Raw genomic sequence first — 19,460 nt, forward strand, 5'->3', positions numbered from 1 at the left:
TGACAACCACACTAGATAATAGACGCATACAAACAGAAAGGCAAAATAGACTCCTACACATAGACAGACAAGATCAGCGCCTACACATGCAGACACTGAGGTGTGGTTAATGCACAAGCACACACATACTTACAGTAGACACACACACACACACACACACACACAGCTGCTAATGATGGTTGTTCCCAGTCAAAAGGAGGGAGCAGGATTCCCTCACTGATTGATGACTCATTGAGGCAATAGCTGTTGCTGTTTGCGATTCATTACTTGCTATGCAGTATTACCATTATTTCTACACTATTGCAGATCCAGCTATCTTACCCTGTAACTTCTATAAAGCAGGATCTTCCATCAGGCTTTAAAAAGCCAAGTGAAAAACGTTAACCCCCATGCAGAGGCAAGTTGGCATCCTAATGAGTCGTACACCACATCCTGACATCTGGCACAAGGACAAAAGGACACAGCATAAAATGCAGCAGCATGTGCAATACTAGACTACAAATCAGTTGTCACAGGATTTCAGCCTGGCTTTCTATGTGTGCATATTCCAGTATCTAGCAAAATGGTCATACTTGACAAAGAAAACTAAAATTTATGTGCACAAATTAACAGATTTTTGAGATTCAAACAAAAGTGTGCACATCCAAAAGGTAACAAAGCCTTTAACCCTTAAAAAACAGACCATTTAAAGAACTTTTACACAAAAATATTTTCAGTTTTTCCACCATCACTCACTTAATTTGGCACCCAAATCTTCTGCTAACAATGTAGCAGCCGAAACGTTCCTGTAGATTCACCTAGTGAAAATGGCTGCCTGGTGACAGGACCGAGAGAGATCGCTGACCGATCCTTGGCTCTCTTCTACTGGTCTATGATCTCCCTCCACCCACCAATGATGTAGTCAAAGCCGCATCTAGGAAAAGCAGTCATAGTGTCTGGTTTTCACCATGGGGAGAGCAACTATGATGGAACCTCATGTATTCATGTATTTTAAATTTAAAGTGGTTCTACAGTTATCCTGGAATTATTTGAGTGAGTCTGACAAGGACCAAAATGTGATGGCCCGATGACTGGGAAGGAACAGTGGTAAACCAGCGACAGGGCCATGGGAATGTGAGTGAACTATTATCACACCCTGTTAGCAATTGAAGCATTTTAAATATGTTTCAAAAGTGCAGGCAAGGGTATGCTTTCATTGTGCAATGCTTGCATATTCTGCTTTGGGCTTGGTACAATTTTAAAAAAAAAAACAAAAAAAAAAAAAAACATTGCAAACTCATCTGAGGGGAACTCTGTGAAATGGAAGGAATCAAATTCAGCTTAATAAGAGACCTCTATGATCTTCTTCCCTATAGATCTGCATAATTTATGCAGAAGTCATTTCTGCTTGATGGATTGATCTGAGGACTATGCCTGTGTAGTTTTTTTTTTTTTTTTTTTTTTTTAGGTTAAGGCTTTCAGAGAAAACAGTTTCCAAGCTGACACTCTCCTGCAGTTGGGAGCATGAAAACACAGACACCAGAATGTCACTCTTGCTAATTTGGGACATTGTGACAGTGTGGAGTCTCCTCAGGAGAAATTGTCAGTTTCAAGAGCAAAAACAAATAAAAATCGAATTTCGTCCACTTGGGGCAACAAGAAGGAAAACCTTCAGTTTACTATAGCCTAGGATAGGGTAGGATAGTAGTCTAGGTGCCATTTTATTGGGGATATTCTCAGGGGTTAAAGGGGGATTTGGCTGGTGGTGGAACCCTTAGATTGGATATAGTGGTGCAGCATGGGTAAAATTACTTAGAAATAAGTCACATAATTTGTCCTGCTGTTTCTCATATTCATGGTTCTTTGTGGGTTTAGCCAGCTGAATTCAACAAGATACCAGCAGATTTTTCACAAGGTGTCTGGCTGAGATACTAAGATACTATAAAGCTTGTATACAAGGCAGAGGTCTGTTAGTGAATTTTGACAACATCACCAACACCATGTCTCCTCTGTAACCGACCGGTACCAGAGATGCTGAAGTACCATGATGCACCAAAGTGCAAGGCAGCCAAGAGGTAAAGCAGGTTATCAGCTAATCAGAAAGGTGGTGGTTGGATCCCCGGTCACTCCTATGTGCCAAAGTGTCCTTCATGAAGACACTGAACACCAAGTTTAATATCTTATCATTTATTTGAGCTTGAGTTTTTGTGGCTTTCTTTTTGATATAATGGATATACCAACAATAACATTATTCCCACTGTAATTCTTTGCTCTTCAGACTATTCAGCTCATGTTAAATATTTCTTTATGAAACAACCACTGTGTTGACATTCTGCTGTTTACACTGTGGGACTTGTTAAACCTTAAGTCAGCTCCGGCTCTGTTGTTTAGATAAGGTGTGTGCCACATGCTCTTAACTGTTTGTTTTTTGTCTGATGAAAGCATATTACAATATAGTTCAGGGTGGATACGTTTCATTGATTATCTCAATATTGTTAGAAACCCCACAACTGGGATCCAGAACAAACTGTCACATGTAACAACGGCTTTAACCTTTTTCTTACTTTCTAAATATTCTGCCATTTGGATTCGCTTTGTTGTTTGTTTGCAGTGCCAGTGTTTTGTAATTCACACTTGATTAGTAGGTATGGCTTTCTGGCAGAGGCCAGCTGAAAGGTACATGTGGTTACGAGCTGGTAGTCCTAACCACTAAACTCACTCTGTTCACCTTATTGCTTTTTAGTGGTTAAAGCGGTTCACACATGGTGATTCATCTCTCACTATTACACACACGCGCACGTGCACACACAGACACCAAGCTGTGAGCTTACTGAAGGCCATTCCCGCCTTCATCGTCATAGCACCAGCTGATGACTACCCAGAGAGTAGCTGCAGGTCATTTCATATGCTTCTCTGTGTGAAAAAAATGAAACAAATTTGTAGTTTCAGATGATAGGGCTTGCACAGAGAGTTCCCATTCTAGGTGTGTGGTGGAACTACCTTTTCATGCCAATTAGCTGGTAAAGCGAGACAGCATTTTTGCTAGATGTGTGACTCTGAGCAGAAATGAGAACTGGACCTGACTTCAACCTCTCAGCTGGAAACTAGGGTATAACCTGAGAGAGTGAGAGGAAGAAGAGCTGACAACAGCTTCTTTTACACTATAACAATGCATATGCTATACTGTACTATATATAAGTATACTATAATTATAGTATTAAAGTATTATTGGTGTGAATTTTTGTCCCAAAATACAAAAACAATGTGAAAACACCTGGAAAAGAAATATAGAAACTGAAATGTAACACATTAAAAAAAAACAACTGCAGAAATAAAATGAGTAAATGCAGTACAAACTGTGCACATTTGAACCACACAAATACGAAATGAAAGCATATGAATTTTTGAGAACCGGTTTTTCATAAATGCCTTTTAGGCAACCATGTTCACATTCGCAGGAGGAAGGCAGATACGTATACCAACTGTATATTAGTTTGACAGTTTACCAAAATCAATTGCCAACATTTGATACCCTTCAGATTATCACTACGGTAAATGCAAATGTTTTCTTTCACTCCCTTTACTGTGGACTCTTTCCTGCTCTGTGTGTCCCAGTATCTAAGACTGTTTTCTCCAGTCATTGGAGTTTGCATGTTCTCCACGTGTCTGCCTGGGTTCTCTCTGGGTTCTCAAGCTTCCTCCCATTGTCCTAAGACATGCAGGTAGTGGGTTTAGGTTATCTGGTTAATCTAAAAACAGATGGTAGTGAATTTAGTAAAAAAGATGGAAATGGTGAGACATGCTGTGTAAGAGTGGAGGAAAGAAAAGTGGGCCAAATTCTTCCTCAGTGACACGAAAGACTCCCCACCTTTGCAAGTTACTGCAAATACTTGCTTGCCCTTCTTGATGGCAAGGGTGGCACAACCAGTGATTAAGTTTAGGGGGCAATTATTTTTTCACATAGAACCAGTAAGGTTTGGAGGCCTGTTTTCCCTTTAAATTAAATCATCATTTAAAAACAGCCCAATTAAATACAGAATGCAATCTCTGTTTAGTATTTCCATTAGTTTGATCTAAAACATATGACAAATAGACAAAAAATGAAGAAATTGGAAAGGGGAAAGACTTTTTCACAGCAAAGTAGGTAGGCACCATTTGATGCTTGTCTGTGGGATGACTTTGGAAGTCAAGAAAAGGAAGCACGTCCAGACAGAGACGATGATTAAATGTTAAAAGCTGAAGAAAGAGGACAACTGAGCAGAGTTCAGTGAGGAGTTGACACAGACTTGAGTGGTAGGGAAGGGTTACCAGATTTATAGAAAAGTACAGCTGCAGTGGTGAGAAGAAACTGCCAAGAAGGTGCTTGGTGTATCCTCTGGACAAATGAAAGAAGACGAGAAGACTTTGTGGTAGAATGAGGAAAGCATTCAAAGGAAGAGGTAAGCAAAGAGAAATGGGGATAGTCAGGAGATTTTAAAAAAAGAAATAGACAGGAGGCAGCAAGGAGAGGGGTGGCAAAGTTGGGAGATGTGGTATGAAGATTTCAAGAGTGGTGGAGAAGTATGTGAGGCTGGTGACGGACATGTATGACTCAGTGTTGAGGTGTGCATTTGGAGTGAAAGACTGGTTCAAGATGGTGGTAGGGATTGGCTCGGAGCCGCCCCCCCCCCCCCCCCCCCCCCGATTTATGATATTGATGGCGAGGTTGACATATGCGGTCAAGCAGGAGTCTTCATGGAGTATGATACTGCAGATGATGTAATCTGTAGTGAGAGTAGGGAGCAGGTGGAAGAGAGCGTGGTCGGGTAGAGGTATGCCCTGGAGAGAAGAGGAACGAAAGTCATTAGAAGCAAGACAAAATATATATGTGTGTGAATTAGAGAGTAGCAGGTGGAAAGGTAAAGATGGAAGGAGCAGTGGTAGTGAAGGACGATGAGTTTAAATACCATGAGGTGAAAAGGAGATTGGAGGTCGGGTGGAGTGAGTGTCAAAATCAGTTTGCAACAGGAGGCTAGCACTGAGATTCCTGCCAGCCTGTTAAATTCTTTTTTTAAAAATTTGACTAGATTAGAGTCGATAATGGCCATTTTCCAGTCTATCAGTATCGCGTAGCTTGTCCATCAGAGGAAGTGCAATTTATTCTGTTGGTAACACGTGTTTCGAAGGCCACAAACACAACCACCAGCTGATCTGAGCAGAATCAGGCAGAGCATAAATAAGTAATAACTCCACTTAAAAAAATGGTTGGCAAGTCTGTTTGATTAATGTTTCTCGACAGAAGAAAATAAATATTGGCTGATATCAGGTTTTTAAATCGTCAAATTTTAAAATCAGTATTAGTATCGGTATTATCAATCCAATATCAGCTGGGCTTCAAAATTGGATTTAAAAATCCTGCAAACCTCTCTTAAAATGGGAGTTTTCCCAGATGTAATAAAATAAGACGGAGATCGATCATTTCAGAAGTCTCATAAAATAATTAGTTTGAAAGTTTCTTTTGACTTTGATGCTGTATTTAGTCTTTTTGGGTTATGCAAATCTTAACTTAGCCACAGTTTCCCACTCTCCCTTGCACAAGCATGCCAAATCTCAGATTGCAAGGACTTCTCTGATGATAGGCCTCTTTTGGGCACCCCCCCCACATTTTCATTTGCCTTGGGGCTAGCCATTCTGAAACTTTAAGATTCTTCTGGTGAAGCCATTCCTTTGTTAATTACGATATATGTTTTAGGTTGTTGTTGTGCGCAAAGGGGAAATTCATCATTGTCGTCAGCTTTCTAGTAGAGGGGTTAATGTTTTGTGCCAGATGTGACGGTTTGGAATTGTTCATAAAGGCCACCACTTAAAACTCCATGATGCTGCCACCACAGAGTTTTACAGTTGGTATTTGAGTCTTTTCAGTTCTATTCTATTGTGTTCTATTCTTTCTGTCGTGCCATCCCACCCCATAGTCTGACATATGAAGAATGTCGCATGTAGTACATAACGAGGTCTTGCAAAAAAATTTCTGCAACTTCTGGGATCCAGTTCTTGGTAATATCACTGTTGTGCCATATTTTCTCCACGTGACTGTCTTCACTGTGTTCCACCTTATCTCCAATGCCTGAAAAATTCTTTTGTTATCATTTTCCTAACATAACTTTCCCTTTGATCTTGGGGACCGTAGCGTTTCGTCTAGGTCAGCGGTTGCCAACCCCCGGGCCACGAACCGGTAAGTTGTTTGGTAGCGGGGCGCAAGAGTTAAGGCTTGGGTGTGAAATGTATGCTTTTCAGGGTTTTTATCAGTTTTTAGCATTATGTTTTTTATCAGTAACTCAGTTTCCCTGGGTCTTTTCCTGTGTGTTATGCAGTGTTGGGACTAACGCGTTATTAAGTAACGGGTTACAGTAACTACGTTATTATTGTGGTAACGAGCACGGTAACTAGTTATTATGCCAAAATCAGGAACGCGTTACTCGTTACTGGGATTTAGATAGGGTCATTACTCGTTACTTCGTGTGGTGGCTATCGCGGAGCTTCCACAGATTCAGTAACATTAGCAAGTGGTGGAGGCCAGCAGGTGGATGAGAGAAAGGGGACGCAGGAGGATGAGAGACCCGAAGCGGCCGCCGGTCCGAGTGTCAGGTGAACTGAACTTCAGGTAAGAAGTTATGACCTGCAGTCTGAGTCAGATATAAACCAAGTTTAGGTGGAGTTTATTTTCGTTGGGCTGACTTTTTCGTACTGCGTGCTAGCTAGCATGACGGGGTTTCTATACAGCTGGGTGGGTGCTACGATGTTAATGCTGTTGAACTTTATTTTGTTCATAAGGTTAATTATTAGAGTTGCCAACCGTTTCCCTAAAAAACAGAATCGTCTCGTATTCAGAGAAAATATTACGCGTTTCGTATTGAGGTGAAAAGGAACAGTTTGTCCCGGACTTCAGCTACAATGAAAAAGACACAAAGCTGGATTTATTCTGTCCTTACGCTGCACAGCTGCCTCTTCTTCTCTCATTCTCTCCCCTCCCTCTCCTGCTGCTACTTCAATCATGAAACTGATCAATGATCAGCTGATCGGCTCTCTTGTTTATTTATCGTCCACTTTGCGCCAGAAAGAGGAAACCAGCGGATGTCGCGTTAAACAACAGCAGCACGTTTGATCAGCTGTTGTTAGAATTTATTTAATATTAATTTCTAGTATCAGCTGATGTTTGCTGGAGCCACATCTGTAAGCTGCTGGTGATGATATCGTTTGGTTATCTGGTGAGAGGGAAACATGAAGATGAAACCAGGAGATGTCCTTACTGAATCATCAGAGCTGTGATGGAGAAACAGGTTTACCTTTTAGGTGACATGAATGAGTTGAAGTTATGAACTGTTTCTGAGAGACAAATAACACCAGGATCCTTTTTTAGGTAGCTGACAGCTGGTAACTGTGCAGGGGCGGATCTAGCAAAGTGTTGCCAGGGGGCAGGTAGGGCATTAACAGGGAGAGGGGGGCACAAAGAAATACTTTCTTATTCTCATTTAAAATGTCTCGCTTTTAAAAAATAATTATCTGAATCTTACAACAAACGATTGATAGATTGATGCATATATATACCATCAGAACAGTGAACATCACTGTCACAACAGTGTTTGTTTTCATTCAAAGGCTTTATGATTTTTGCTATAATAGTGGGCTGGTCTCTAGTCAAAATGCCCGGGCTGATTTTTTTTTTTGTCCCAGTCCAGCCCTGTATGCAGCTCATCTGCAGTCTGGTGTTGCCTACATCTTCCTATTCAGAAGGCAGAATTTCTGAGTTCTGAGTACAATCAAAGCACCACGACTGCAGTTTTTGTGTTGGATGTAAAAAGCGCACATGACACTGACGTAGGCTAGAATCATGGCGGCGGTCAACGACGGTCCAGGCGTGGGATTTCTCTCGTGGAAATATGCACGTTATTTTTTCCTTTGGTAGGTGGCACAGTGCACTTGTGGCAAGTAAGCAAGCTAGAAGACTGGCAGTCTTGCTGGGTATCCAGTTAGCAACACATTAACAAGAGAAGTCTGAGTAAAACCAAAGTTACGTTCCCTAGTAACTAGTTACTTTGAAAGTAACTTGAAGTAACTGAGTTACTTTTGATGGAAGTAACTAGTAATGTAACTAAGTTACTAATTGAAAGTAACTTACCCAACACTGGTGTTATGAATAAATCTTCTTTTTGGGTACTGGTACTGGTTTTATTTTGTTGTATTTATCCGCGACACCTTAAAGGCCGGTCCGTGAAAATATTGTCAGACATAAACGGTCCGTGGCGCACAAAAGGTTGGGGACCGCTGACCTAGGCGACTAAAATGTCTGAGTAAATGTCCTTCCTGCAACAATTTAACTTTATTTGATTTTTATGAACTCACTGGAACTGATGACAGGTGTGTGCTAAAAACTAGTCTTAACACTTCTCCCCAGTTATAAAAAGGTGTTTGTTCAGTTGAATTGTACAGGTTATAAGTCATATTAAAGGTTTAGATTTTTTTACCCATTGTATTTTGAAGTGCAGCTTTATTGGTGTGTAGCTGTTAGAAGTTTGCTGAACTACATAAGAACTACAAAAACAAATAAGCAGAAAACATGGCCTGTAGAAAACTCGTGGGACAAGTCTGACATGACCTATATCACATTGTGGCTGTAGGCACAAAGCTGACCCTCAACATCAAAACGGGTTCACCAATTGTAAGAACAGAGAAGCTGAAAAGCAAGAATAAAACTCTAAAAATGGATTTTGTGTTTTCAGGTGTTTGTTTCTTAATCTAAAATATTTTCTTTTCTTTCCACTCATTTGATCTAATTTTGACACCGTACCCAAAACGCCCCAGGTGCACCCAGGAGGCACCATGTTAATGAGATTTGACTTTGGTGACAAAGATGGAAGCAAATCTAAATCGAACCTTCAAACTTTTGATCATTTCAAGGACATATACAGTGCCATTAAAAAAAAAGTGTTCCTGATTCTTTCCTGATTTCATACATTTTCCCATTTTAGGCACACTTCAGTGGTTCAGATCAGCGAATACATCGAATACATAAGACCAATTTAACCCAAGTAAATACAAGACGCAGTTATCGAATGCTTTTCAATTATTAAGGGAAAAACGGCTATACAAACCTACCTGGCCTTATGCTAAAAAAAGGTAATCCCCCTTGTTGTTAAATCATGAATTAACTATGATTAGCTTTTTTCTTTTTCTTTTTTTTAAGCAGAGTTCACTAGCCACACAAAGGCCTGATTACTTCCAGACCCATTTAATCAAGAAATCACTCAAATTGAACCTGTGGAGAAAATTCATAGATAATAGGTAAAGGATTTCAAAAAGCAACACTTAATGCCATACTCCAAGAGCGCAACAACGAAAGATCCAGGATGTTACAAAAGACGCCACAACATCTAAAGTCCTGCAGGCCTCACTTGTCTTAGGTATGGTCAATGTTCATGATACAACAATAAGAAGGAGACTAAGCATATTTGGTATCTTTGGGTGAGTTCCAGGGCAAAAATCAGTGCTGATTTTAACACAAATACAAAGGCTCGTCTCGCAGTTGCCAAAATAAACATCTTGATGATCCCCAACACTTTTGGGAAAATATTCCCAGGATTGACCAGACAAAAGTTGAAATTTTGGAAGGTTTGAGTCCTGTTATGTCTGTCTTAAAACCAACCACATCATATCAGCAGTGAAATATAGTGGTAGTAGTGGGATAGTCTGGACTTACTCTGCTGGTTCAGCACCTGGACAACTTACTGTAATTGATACAACCATGAATTCTGCTCTCTACCACAAAATCCTGAAGGAGAATGTCCGGCCATCGGTTTGTACCATGAAGCACAAGCGCAAGCTGTGTTATGCAGCAGGACAATGATCCAAAACACACCAGCAAGTCCACATTTGATTGGCTCAAAATACAAAATGAATGTTTTGAAATGGTTTTGGAGCGGCCTTGTTAAAGTCCGGACTTAAATCATGTTGGGGTGATTTGGCATGACCACAAAAAGGCTGTTCATGCTGAAACCTTCCAAAGTGGCTAAAATAAAACAATTCTGCAAAGGAAAATGGGCCAAAATTCCTCCCTATTGATGTGAAAGACTCATTGCCAATCATCACAAATACTTTATTGCGGTTCATGCTGGCACATTGGGTCATGTAAGTTTGGATAGCTTTTTTCCCCTCCATTAATAAATGAAACCATTTAAAAATGGTATTTTGGATTTACTCAGGTTATCTTTGTCTGATATTAAAATTTGTTTCATTGGAAACATGCAAGTGTAACAAAATGGTAAAAAACTGATAAAGCAGGAATAAAGTCTTCATGGTGCTGTAAGTACCAAACACTACCAGCTTATTTTTATGTACTGTAGGCTTTCATTTATATACTCTTACTGATAACCAAAAAATAGGCATGTAAGGTAGCTGTGCACATTGATGTTTAAGTAGAATACACATGTCTTTACACCTGTGCTACACGGGTTTGGTGAGAACACGAATTATCCTCTGGGGAGAAAGGGCTCTGGCTCACAAAGTGATGCATTTGCCCTAACTGTGTGTAACAGTTCTTATGCAAAACAGACCCATTGGCCATACCACACATAGGGATGTTGTACTTGCAGACTTATGCAAATGAATGACCTTTCAAAGAACATTTACATCACGGTAAGAATTCTTATTTTTTATTATTATTATTCAGTAGTTTCTGTCAGATTAATAAAATTAAAATGAAGTTAAATGTTTTTTTTCCTTGTACCTATTTTTTTCCTTATTAAAAATCCTAGTTTTAATAAGCATTGTTACATTTGTTACAATGATAAGTTCACAGGGATGAAAAGAGACTTTGAACAAGACTTTCAATTCAGTTCATTTGCTCATTAAATTATTTAAAAATGTTTCTTTTTCTGTTTCATGTTATGTGCATTCATTATGTTACCTGCCATACATTTGTATATAGTGAAAAAGCAATAGTGTAAGCTTAAAAATCAACACATGTGAGATTAGCACAACTAAACAGTTTACCTCAATTAGGGTGGATATGTGAACGATGACATCCAATGAAGTCAATCGTTTTTAACCTGCTGTATTCTATGTGACACCCCACATAGTAAGGAGGTCTGGCCCGGATCTGGTATCAAGTCGGCACTGCTGGCTGACTTCTGGCATGATAAGACATGTACCAGATATGGGCCAGGCCTGGCATAGGTGGCACTGTTTATGTGATGGCATGCCACATCTGGCTCGATTGTGGTTTGGTTCATGTGGCCCAGGTCCATAGAAAACAGGTCTGGCCCGGATCTGGCATCAAGCTGGCACTTCGGACTGACTCGTGTCATGGCAGAGTGTATGTCAACCAGATGTGCGCCATGTCTGGCAATGACGCCACTGTTTATGCAATGGTATGCCATATCTGGCCTGATTATGGTTTGGTGTATGAGGCCCAGGCCCACAGAAAACAGGTCTTCCCTGGATGTGGCATCAAGCTGGCACTTCGGACTGACTGGTGTCAAGGCAGGGTGTATGTCAACCAGATGTGTGCCAGGTCTGACAATGATGGTACTATTTATGTTCCTATTTTAGTTAGAAGACCTAAATGCCATGTTGTAATACTATAAAACTTTTGCATGTTCTGCCACATGTTGTTAATACATGGTTTGATTAAGGTAGGTTTAGCAGAGGTAATCCACACATGGGCCAGCACAGGACCACCAGTGCCTGCAACTGGCCTTGTGCTCGCCCATGTGTGGGCCACATCTAGCAAACCAGATCTGGGCCACCAAAGGGCCGTCATTCTTTGCAGTATGTAGGCCATGTGTAAGCACATTGTGTGGGCCAGATCCGGGCCATACCAGTTTTGCTATGTGGGTCCATGTGATTATCGATAGCCCTTATTTGTTTCACTGTGACTTTAGCTTGAGTCCTATGAGCAAGAAGTTGTCCTGTCTCTTGGAGGCTGTACTTAACCGAGGCAGCAGCCTCATCGAAATCAATGTATGTTTAGTTTTTTTTGTTTGGTTGGGTTTTTTTGTAAGTCGTAGGATTTTATCTTGCAAGATCAGCTGTATGCAACTTGTGAGGACAATCTCATGAGTGAAAACAACTCATAAAAAGAAAGGAATGAGCTTGGTTGATTGCCTTTTAAATTGAACCCAAATGTGCAAGCACGTCTTCAGTTTGTGTTCTTTAAATAAAAAAACTTGATTAAATTAGCATATTTTTAGTTTTTGCATTATAGTATTTACAGCTGAACAGGGATCTGAAAGGTCACATACTCTTAGCAGGAGCTTGTTTTCTGGACAAAGATGACGGCTGCTGAATGAAGAGGTGTGAACACAAATCTGGTCCCAGGCTCTGTCTTTTTATCTAGCCACAAGCACCTAGTTTTTGTTCTTCAGTTGTTTTATCACAATTGCTTTCTTCTTCTGACTCCCAACATCGTCACATCTGTGCCATCATGTTTCTTTCATACCAAGGCAAAATTAATTGTGAGTCAAATGTGATCAGGGTAGCAACTGAGATTGTCAACTATAGAAGAAAATGCTAAAACACAGTGCAGCTACTTATTGAAAACATGCAAAGAGAGAGATGGGCATGACATGCATCCATTTCTTTCATAAAGCCCAACTGTTAATGAAGTAAAAACTTTAAGGGATACAGTTTAAACAAATAAAGAGAATCATTTGCAAATCTGTATGGTGATTTTTTTTTTTTAATGTATTTTCATTATTTTTGTAACTACCTCAGTACATTTGCATGTGATCAGATATGTTAAAAATCGTAATATGCATTCAGCTTTGCAAGCTGATATTAGTAAATGAAAACACAAATAGAAGATATATAAATATGATGTCTGAATAGTATTTTGTTTCAAAACATGGAAAATATATACAAATTATTAGTTAGAACTCAGCTTGACCTTTAAAAGGCTGTCTTTACATATGTTTTTGTTGTGTGTTTTTTTTTTTTTTTTTTTTTTTTTTTTTTTTTTTTTTTTTTTTTTTTTTTAGTTGCGGCAGTCAGGTTCAGAATGACCAGGATACCTTTTCCTTACCTGGCTTTACTTACACTAGCATCAGCTAATGCGTTAAACACTATGTGACCAATCACAAAATAAAAAATATCAACAACAGAACAGAATATTTTACCAGATCATAAAACTATAATCTTATAAAAAAAAGACTGAGGTTAAAGACATGGTCTAAAAGTATTGGAAATGCAAATCATTTTGATTTATTTTTCATTTATTTGTACCTCTTTCCAGTAGCAGAGCACTTTATTTTCAGGTGTTTTAGTAAGAGAAGATCCTGTAATTACAGTTGTACTTAATTTATTATGAAAATAATATTTCGCATTGGGGGGGAAAAGTTAAATTGTATTGTTGTTTCTATATGCTTTTAATTATGTCTTGGAAGAAAAACTGAAACTGGCAAAAAGCGGTTTTAGCATGTTGAAAGAGAGATTTATAAATGTGTGTTCTGCTGGGCAAATACAGTCATTCCCCATAGATACTAGTGTCTGTATAGCTATAGTTGATTTTAATATACTTTATTGTTAGTGAAAACTGAGGAAATCAAATATAGCAGCAAGCTTTAATACTGGCTTATCAAAATGATCACACAGCAAAAATGCATGATGGTTTTGTTGCATCACTGTTCCACTGTTGGTTTAATAACACCAGCCACTGTGAGTGAACATGCATACGTCAGTGTGAAGCAATATCTCACATTCATTATGAAACTAGTTTGGGAATTTTAAGCTCTGTGAAAGTGTAGGGACAAATGGCTGACAAGATGGCTTGTCAGCCATTTGTTATTGTGTTATTGTTAAGAGAACTGTGCTGAGGAGGTGTGTCCTGATGTTGGGTTTGCCTTGCAGCATGATGCCCTGCCATACGCCGCTGACTGGTGGGCCTGGTGTAAAGCAGTAAAGGAGTAAAGGGGAAGGCACTAGGACCCAGACAAGTGAGTGAGTAGGCAGGCAGAGTGGGGCTGAGTCACTGCATGTGTCTGAGAGGCAGTCAGAAACAGAGCAGAGCAAGGGAGCAGAGGTGATCTCACACTCATCAGCACAGGATAACACAACCATGATGGGTTGACTTGGGGGGAGGGGGGGCGGTTGGAGAGAGGAAGTGTGCATTCGCCACCACTTGCTCAGCTATGGAGACCAACAAAGTTCTTCATTTTGTGCCTTCGGGTAAGTGGATCAAAGCTCCGAAAGCTGCTTCTCAGCTGTGCACGACACATCGTTCACTGGGAGAACCTTGGGGTTCCCTACCTAGTGAAACCTGAGAACCCCTTGTGCAAAACATGTGCAGCCCACTTCCACCTCTGCTCTGAGGGATGGCAGATGTTTTTGTGCATGTGCTCTACTGTACATACTTGTTTTCGTGTTTGCCCTTTCTGTGTACTTAGGAATGTGGCAATGTTCCACTTGTGACAGAAATCTAATTTTTTATTTTCTTCTGAGGGGAGGAGGGGTTTTGGAAGACAGATCGCAGATGTTGTTTTTTTTTTTTTTGTTTTTTTGCCTTTTTGTATTGGTATGCATTTGTGGGGGGTTTTCTGTCTTGTACTTGTTTATGTCTGGTATGCGGCACAAGAGGTTCCTGTGTCGTATATTATCAGTTAAGGAACTGAACCTTGAGAAACAATCGCATTGCAAACCCACCCATAGAAAGCCAGTGTACCTGTCGAGCATGTACAGAAGGCATGCAGAGGAAACCTGGGATCACAATGCACTTTCTCAGTGTTGCACTGGTGCGGCTCATGAATGTAAGACTGTGTGCATTTGCATTCATGTGTGCGTGTGTGCATGGATCCATGTGTAGTGCCTGCATGTGTTTTTCTTTCTCTTTTTTGCCTCTTGAAACGTGTGTTTATGTGTGTGAGATAAAGAATGACAGATTAGTGTTGGTGACAGCCACAGGAGAGCAGCGAGTTCTCTCCTCACTGAAAGTCCTCTGAGAGTCCATAGCCCATTTGGAGGTGTGATGCGGCTGCCGCTTCACTTTCATTTTGTCTGGGAAGACGGAGCAGGATGCTGTGTGTGTGTGTGTGTGTGTGTGTGTTAGAGAGAGAGAGAATAGGATGTTTTGAGGATAATACAAGTGTGGGAATCTGTGTGTTAGCGTGTATATCAGTGTGTTTTTGTTTGTAGTCTACAGTATTTTGTAAGAATGCATTTATATAGCTGTGTTGTTTTTGTTTGTTTTTTTTGTTTTTGGGGGGGGGGGGGGCGCTCATTTTTGTGTTTTTCACAGTTCAGATGTGTTTTGTGTCTACATATGTGTTTGTGCGTACACGAGTGAACATGCTTTTTGCACACTAACTACATCCCTGAGTATGTGCTGGGGTGTGATGGACACTGCTGTGGCTTGTCCTCTAAAAAATAATTTGCATTAGCTGATTACAGGCAGAGAGGGCAGATTTGATTCTTACAGCAGAACAATTTGGTGGTGTGAACATAAAGGTATTCAAAAGATTTCTTACTAGGGAGAGGGAGAGGTTTTTAAAAATTGCGGGTATTAATAGGAGAAAGTCTGCTATAGTAATGGCTTATCGGAAATTACTTTTGTGTTTGTGTGTTGTGTAATGTAACCTTGGCTTTAACAGCAGATTTTAATAAAACAAAACCTCTCTAAACATAACTGTACATTTATAAAAAATTTGGTAGCATTATTGATCTCTGTCAGGAATCAAAAATGCTGTCAAAAAGGTACATGTTCAGAAATCTGACAGCAGATATTTAGCTCCACTGGTGACTCAACAATTACCTTTCCAGAGGATTTTTCTTTCTTGCTTTCAACCCTCACTTTACTGCCCTCTGTATTTTTGAATAAAGCAGAGCAAGCTGTTCCATGCAGCAAAACTCAGCATACTTAACAGGAACATGGAGTCCAAAATAATGTTCGTCTGAAGCTGACTGCAGACCTTTATATTGCTTTTGTCTTATGTGAGCATTAACAAAGCTCTATTGCTGCGTAGTTTGGGGTAAGCACCCAAATTGTGTCATTATCAGTGGCAAACTGCTGACAGTTGAAAGAAAAGAAAAAAAAAAAACTGTTATATAAAAGAGTTCAGAAATTAATTTTTACTTTATGGAGTAGTAAATTACCACAGAACGTCCAAATCTAATTGCACAGTGTGGACATATTGCAGTGGGTTTCAATACTGAGGCATAGTTTAACCTCACTGGTTTTTGTTCCCTGTTCATCACACGCTAGCAAATTCCTGCAGCTTGTAGGAGTGCAGTCTAACAGCATGCAGAATGGTGCAATGATGACGGATATGATGGTGATATAAATTGAAATGTATTATAGTTGTTTTTGTTTTTTTTAAATTTGTGCAGGAATACTTTGATTTAAACAAAAAGAACAGCAGTTGAAAAGTATTTTTATTAAAAGGTATTCTGTAGACTTTTTTCAGTTAATAATTTGGTCCATGACCAATACAGTGGTTGAGACAACCCAACATGCTACTCTTCAAGCAAAAGCAATATGCATGCAGTATGCAAGTTCCATTCAAAATCATCCTCTTTGTTTCTTATGTGACTTTTGGAATACGAAATGTTTTTATTAGTAAATTACAAGCATCATTTCAGCCAGCGCAAGCTTAAAATATGTTGGCGTAATTTAGAACAGAAGCTCAGCATATTTGCATTAGGATAAATTAAGTACATCATTAATATGTGACTTGTTATGAATGAATAAAAACATTGCAGTTGATTTGCAAAACAAATTATTAAGACCTGTAAGTCCAGCCTTCACAGGGAAATGCTCATGTCTGCTGTGTTTTTAAACAGTTCATTTTAACACAAATAACCGTGACTTAAAACTCAACCTCGAGTCATGCTGGTAGCGTGTCGATCTTCAGGTGGGACAGAGTCAGATAATCAGTGTTGCATCCGTGACCTGCAGTGCCAGAAGATATCAGCATGGAGGACACACAGTGGATGTGTGAATTAGTAGTTCGACCATGTGGAAGTGGAGGTGTGTGGGGAAGAAGATGGATGACGTGTTCCTGTGTGCATGCGTGCGTGTTTGTGCTGTAGATGTGACAGTGATCTCTGATCAGTATTCACCGCTGGCAACAGATCTCAGAAGCTCCAGCCTCTGAGCACAGCCATCTGGGCAGAGGAGAAACACACAGTGACACACACATACAAATTATTATACAGTACCACACATACAAATACTAATACGCACAAGCACTGAAATGTCACAAAAACACGTCCTTGCAAGACACGACAAGACAGCCACACATGCAGCGCTGTCACACATAGGCATCGTTTGAAAATTCACGCACGCTCTGTGTATTTGCACACACTAAAGTACACTCACATACCAGTTATGTCAGATAATGTTCACGCACTCCACATAATTATATACACAATTCATCTTATCTACATGCATCTACATACATTTGTTAGTTTATACACACACACACACACACACACACACACACACACACACACACACACACACACACACGTATATGCACTCCTTTTACATGCATGTTAAATTCCATAAAATATGCAGGCACGTTTGCAGAATTGTACAATGGGTAGGTGTGCATTTTTGGGGGAAGAAGATGATATTTTTTTATTTATACTAAAATATATACATCACTGTTGGTCAGCTGTCTTCAGGTGTTGTATTCTAATATCGATTGTCATTTCTTAATCTTTGTCCTTGACAAATTACCTTACAATCTTTGTAATTTCAAAGACTAATAAAAGCTAAATATTAAAAACAAAAATCAAAATGAAATGGAAATAATATATAACTGGAAAATAGAAAGCTAAAAAAAACTCTGTTTGCCATTAAAAGTAGTATTAAGAAAGCTAAGAGAACTTAACTGCTGACATTTACTATACTTAGATTGAGATTAGAAAATGCTATAATGGATATTTTTGCAGTTGGGAAACAATCAGGGAAAAATGAATGACTTTAAAATCCGTATTGCAGATTTTATATTTTCTTGCAATTTTAATCTGTGTGGCTTTTGTGAGATTTTTATTTTTTTTATTCTTTATTTTTTAACAAAACTTGCTATTTTCAGGCCAACGTTACAAAATGAGATGTGGTACCAGGTGTGGCCTAGCACCTTACTGCGTTTTCAAATTAATCAGGTGCACCTCACACCTCTTGGCCATTACATTTTCTACAGCATAATGGGTATTAAATTAAATACTAAATACCCATTTAAACTAGATCTTGTGGTTTAAAAAAGGCAAAAAAGAAAGAAACAAAAAAGAATTTAGTGGTATCCACCAACAAGACCAATGGTCTAGCTTGCAATAATTTTTTAACAGTGAGGCAACACTGATGATGTAATTTTACCTTGACTTGCCTTTGTGGAAGTGTTTAACAGCAACCGACCAAATTCTTCTTTTGTTGTTGTTTTTTCTTTTCTTTTAATTAATTTTGCTATACTATATGTTAGAGCTGCACGATTAATCGTTAGAAAATCGCGATCTCGATTCATACTTATGTGCGATCTCATTTCCAAATGACAACGATTTAAAAAAAAAAAAAAAAAAAAAAAAAAAAAAAAAAAGACAACGACGATTGTACCGCATTTTGATCCGGGACGTACTCTGCATGAAAACAAGCGCTCACTCTTCCTGCTCAACAAATGACAAGGGCGGAGCCTTATACCACGTGATACAGAAGCTGTGCCGTGTGATGCTAACATTAGCAGGGAAAAAACAACGGAGAGCACGTCAGGGATGACGAGAGAGTGACAGGAGAAAATCCGTCCCGGTCAACCACCCAAACATCAATAACGGGAACCTTATACAGCGCTTCCCTATACCCGTCGAACTCCCGCAGGCACAAAGAAATTACGGAGGCTATCACTTATCACCTGACCAAAGATATGGCTCCCATCAACACTGTGCAAAACGAGGGATTTAGGAAAATGATCAACACCCTAGACAAACGCTACACAGTGCCGTCCCGCAACTATTTTTCTATTGTTGCACTACCTGCTCTATACACGCAGTGTCGAGCAACGGTGGAGACGGAATTTCAAGCAGTACAACATTTTGCGGCAACAACAAAACGTGAGACATTTGTTGTTTTTATATTTATTTATTGTTTTTATATTTATTGTTTTTATGTTCAGTCTCAACTGTTACGAAGTTGATGTGCAGTTAATAAGCGCAATAAATATTTATACTGGAAAAGAAAATCGTGAGAGAATCGTGATCTCAATTCTAAGCCAAAAAATCGTGATTCTCATTTTATGCAAAATCGTGCAGCCCTACTGTATGTTGCAAAACCCTCTGACAGCCTTCTTTGAATTTTGTCCTTTAAGGTCAGGACTAAGCTAAGTTATAGGACGTATATTTTCAAATGTGGACTTAAGGTCTAAGGAGCAGAACATATTGATACTTTAACACAAGCTCTGTTGCATTCCTTTTAACATCTAAATTAAATTACTCACTTTAGTGATGTCGTTAGCCAAACATCAGTT

The 19,460-nt window shown here is 39.4% G+C and overlaps 1 protein-coding gene across 5 annotated transcripts in view; it reads left to right on the plus strand.

Moving 5' to 3' along the window:
* slc4a11 (solute carrier family 4 member 11) overlaps positions 1-19,460 on the plus strand; it is a 102,985-nt gene that overhangs the window by 16,282 nt on the left and 67,243 nt on the right. Inside the window, exon 1 of one of the 5 annotated variants that reach the window (XM_085256426.1) lies at positions 14,052-14,175. The exons of 3 other annotated variants lie outside the window; for them this stretch is intronic. In XM_085256426.1, the coding sequence (XP_085112552.1) occupies positions 14,139-14,175 (37 nt within the window). In that variant the 5' untranslated portion in view covers positions 14,052-14,138. Of the gene's footprint in view, positions 1-14,051; positions 14,176-19,460 lie in introns of those variants that run through there. One more of the 5 variants, XM_085256428.1, reaches the window with a different exon arrangement.

This window comes from Mchenga conophoros, linkage group LG19 (assembly GCF_057382185.1).
Source record: "Mchenga conophoros isolate Kocher_MC1m ecotype Shallow Benthic linkage group LG19, M_conophoros_male_GT1.1, whole genome shotgun sequence".
NCBI lineage: Eukaryota > Metazoa > Chordata > Actinopteri > Cichliformes > Cichlidae > Mchenga > Mchenga conophoros.